This window comes from Homarus americanus, unplaced genomic scaffold (genome assembly GCF_018991925.1).
Source record: "Homarus americanus isolate GMGI-L3 unplaced genomic scaffold, GMGI_Hamer_2.0 scaffold56333, whole genome shotgun sequence".
Lineage (NCBI taxonomy): Eukaryota > Metazoa > Arthropoda > Malacostraca > Decapoda > Nephropidae > Homarus > Homarus americanus.
Genome location: NW_024734940.1, coordinates 10,342,220 through 10,346,626, shown reverse-complemented (window position 1 = coordinate 10,346,626; position 4,407 = coordinate 10,342,220). Strand labels below are relative to the sequence as shown.

Below are 4,407 nucleotides of genomic sequence, written 5' to 3'. Positions count from 1 at the left end.
TGTAAGATGATAACTAGAAACTCCTCTCAAGAACAAAGTCGTGTGTTCAGTGAATTTAAGTATCAAGGCAGTATTAGTCAGTAATTCTCAGATATCAGGTATGGGGAGGATACTTCAACATGCAGTCGTGCAGTAACAGTCAATTGTTTATAATTAATCTTAATACATCAACTTGATAGGCCGGGTCATGACAAGTCGCCAGTCCTACGCCAGGTAAAGTCAGATGCACAAGAATATAAAGAAGTAAATGGTAAAATAGACACAATAATAAGAGCAATGTGATGGTCGTTGTATAATGGTGCTCATAAAAGTACGTAAGTAAGGCTCTCGGATCTGGTATCACTAATAAATGGGGGATGTAATGACAAAGGTTCACTGGCAAGAGTACGTAAGTCACACGAGCACATAATGGGCCCTCATCGCGGGAAAATCGTGGGTTTGTGACGCCACACTTCATATACGCGAAGTTGATTGGCTGATACGTACGTAATGCCCTCTCTTGCTTGAACCGATAATGTAGGGGAGAGAGAGGAAGAAGATATGTCTGGGTTACTGGCCCCCGTGTGTCCACAATGTCTTTCCTAGCAACATATGATAGCCAGAGATGACATTCAGAATGAAATACTTAAGAAAGCTGACATCATTACTGGCGTCAGCGGGGTCACCTAAGTAGTGTAATTAGTGGCGTCTGCATGAGTGTCTGTTATGTTTACAATGCAGTAAAATACGGAAATGGCTAGTGTTCATACCTGGTTACATGTACCCACCATTATAACACATATGGCCACGATATTTTAAGAGTTAAGAATGAAGAACAAGTAGTGGCAGGTTCAAACTGGATAATCATTTGTATGTACGTCCCACGGCACCTAGAAACGAAGGTGAGATGCGATATACAATTAAGATCCCAACTTAGGACAAGCACCATCAGGATTGCAGCCAAGGTATAGTAGCGAAATAGTTTAAATGACTTTGTTAAATCTACGCATCAATAGACCAAAGTTGTGCAATGACTTCCAGACACTGAATGTACCTGTTAAAAGGAACAATACCTCTGGATAAACAAAAGATTTACAAAACCTAACAGGAGACGTACCGTTTGTGGCCTCGTGGGAGTAAATGACTGTTACTCAATGATTAAATATTCCACACACTTTATGAGAACTAATCGAAATAGATTTTAAGTGATTTGTTTTGCATTTTTCATTTTTTCCAGGATTATTAGTAAAAGGTATATCTGAGAGTAAGAGGTTTAATATGCTGAGCGAGGCGTGACCTTAGTGAAAGGGGTCTGGCAACCACCCGAGGCCCCAGAAGGTGTGTTTTATACGACACTAACACTGTACAGGGAATCTAATTTAGTTTTTTCCCGACACGAGAGAGTGACCTAAATACGTAAACGTTTTCTTCACCTCCCACCACCCACTGTCGTGATCCCTCTCAAGTTTAATAAACATCATGTTGCCCTCAAATTATTCAATCATTCGGCAGTGTTTTTAAGAGTTAGATTTATCACCATTATCTGCAGGTGGGTGATTGTTGAAATCTCTTCATTAGTAGAAGATTGAAGAGCGTAAAGGTTGATAAATTATATAACAGAAGCTCTGTTGATCACATCACACCTACATTAATACCTCAGCGCCCTGGAGTTACGACGGTGTACTGTAAATGTAACATGGCGATATTCGGGAAACATCTTTAAAATTAGCTATATCTATACAGTAGTCACATAATTACGTATACAATACTGTAGTTTGGACGAGGTGGTTCGATAAAAGACAAGACTTACGGCCAACATTAACATGCATTTCAGTGTATTCCGCCATTTGTTGTGGACGGTGTACAGCAACTCCTTCCTCGGTGTATTGATGGTGTCCACGGAGAACCAGCCTCAGCACACTGCCCACGGAGAACCAGCCTCAGCACACTGCCCACGGTGAACCAGCCTCAGCACACTGCCCACGGAGAACCAGCCTCAGCACACTGCCCACGGTGAACCAGCCTCAGCACACTGCCCACGGTGAACCAGCCTCAGCACACTGCCCACGGTGAACCAGCCTCAGCACACTGCCCACGGAGAACCAGCCTCAGCACACTGCCCACGGAGAACCAGCCTCAGCACACTGCCCACGGAGAACCAGCCCAGCACACTGCCCAGAACCAGCCTCAGCACACTGCCCACGGTGAACCAGCCCAGCACACTGCCCACGGAGAACCAGCCTCAGCACACTGCCCACGGTGAACCAGCCTCAGCACTGCCCACGGTGAACCAGCCTCAGCACACTGCCCACGGAGAACCAGCCTCAGCACACTGCCCACGGTGAACCAGCCCCAGCACACTGCCCACGGTGAACCAGCCTCAGCACACTGCCCACGGTGAACCAGCCTCAGCACACTGCCCACGGTGAACCAGCCTCAGCACACTGCCCACGGTGAACCAGCCTCAGCACACTGCCCACGGAGAACCAGCCTCAGCACACTGCCCACGGTGAACCAGCCTCAGCACACTGCCCACGGAGAACCAGCCTCAGCACACTGCCCACGGAGAACCAGCCCCAGCACACTGCCCACGGTGAACCAGCCTCAGCACACTGCCCACGGTCAGCACACTGCCCACGGTGAACCAGCCTCAGCACACTGCCCACGGAGAACCAGCCTCAGCACACTGAACCAGCCTCAGCACACTGCCCACGGAGAACCAGCCTCAGCACACTGCCCACGGAGAACCAGCCTCAGCACACTGCCCACGGTGAACCAACCTCAGCACACTGCCCACGGTGAACCAACCTCAGCACACTGCCCATTTACATGTTTAACTTCACACTCCAAATTTTGGATGAAGTCTTAGAACCAGGAAGTTTCTGACAGTAAAATTTAGTATAGATAAATTAAGACGAAATTGATCTGTGGATCTGGATATGCATACCCAAACCGCAAGTATGGTTAAGATAGTTTAGTTTAGCTTAGGTTTGGCCTTCAGGTCGGGGTCCGAAAATTATTAATACTTAAATGATCAGTGGAAATTATAGTTTCTTGGGTGTCACATAAAATAACCTTTACTACCTCCAGTACTTGATGTGGGCGGCAAGTTGGATTTTTATTTTGTGTAGAATGACCTGAGTATTAGTAGTATTTTTATTTCAGTAGTCGTGTACATATAAAAATTTGAAAATTTACTTTTCATATTTACATTATTAATGGAAAACTACAAGACATCGGGATGGGTGTCAAGTCACGTTATTTAAGTCTGACGTCACGACAGGCAAACAACAATAGCAAACACTTGTCATGCACACATGAACGTCGGTCGAACACTCAAGATGGCCGAATATACCAAGGCTTTCTCACCTGAAATTTCGTCGAGTTTGTTGTTTACTGTTATTTAGAAGCCGGATATCTAAGACGTCATTAGTTACAGCTGGAAGGCGCTAAGTATCCGCACCGCAGTTAACAGCCCATGGCGAGATCGATGTAGTTCTTCCTTGGTGGCGACAGTTGCTGCCGTGAAGTGACGCCATGGTTGACCCGAACAGAGATTTATGAGTCAGTGACTCAATGGGTGGGGAACACGCTATCACAGCTGATTTGTTTAGAACCACGGGAGTCGTTTCTATGGAAAAGTAGCACCACACCTTACAACTAATATAATGATAACAGCAATCGTGATACTAATGAGTAAGACGATATTTCAGTACTAATAGGAGTGAAAATTAATAATACTGTACTCTAATAACAATAATGATAATAGTTATATAATAATGATGTATATAGTAAAAATCTAGTATATAAATCTGCGACCTTCATTATTGAGGCGTCAACAGTAAAACTTGATTAAGAAGTATCATTTGACTTCTCTTCACTTGCTCAAATATCAGTTAATATCATATGCAAGAAGTATTAAAGAAAGTCGTTGGCCTCAACTTTGAGGAACAATGTTAATGTTATGATCATGAGAACAAATAGGAGACCGCAGGGTTATGAGGTCTTGTACTGAATTTTGATCTTGTACAGTACATTTCCCAGCATTAAACTGGTACTGTACATTGTTGTCAGTGTACATACAACAAATAGTGCCGGTTGCTAACGATGAATGGCGGAATTTGATTGGCTGATTCGATAACCATACGCATCACAAATTCAAAACAAACAGGGCGAGGGTGAGTGAGATATACAATTTGTGATGGAAATATAACGTGTCTTGGTCGCTGTAAACACAAACTAACACCACAGTCTATCGTCTACAAGAGAAGACATACCTGTATACAGTATCTGGTAATGAAGATCCGATGGGTTACGAGATGTAGTGACGTCAACCCTATAGTTTCTCTCTTACCTTCGCCATCTTTATTGTAAGGTGAGATGCGTCTTTCGTTGGTTAGTGAATCAGTCAATCAGAAACACGTCGTT

The 4,407-nt window shown here is 44.3% G+C and overlaps 1 protein-coding gene across 1 annotated transcript; it reads left to right on the top strand.

Annotated features, from left to right (window-relative positions):
* Window positions 1-1,868: 1,868 nt before the first annotated feature.
* Window positions 1,869-2,848, top strand: LOC121870574 (putative uncharacterized protein DDB_G0291608). The gene is made up of 3 exons (XM_042372405.1): window positions 1,869-1,936; window positions 2,030-2,320; window positions 2,386-2,848. Exons 1-3 carry the CDS (start codon window positions 1,869-1,871, stop codon window positions 2,846-2,848), a joined length of 822 nt encoding a protein of 273 aa, XP_042228339.1.
* Window positions 2,849-4,407: the final 1,559 nt, after the last annotated feature.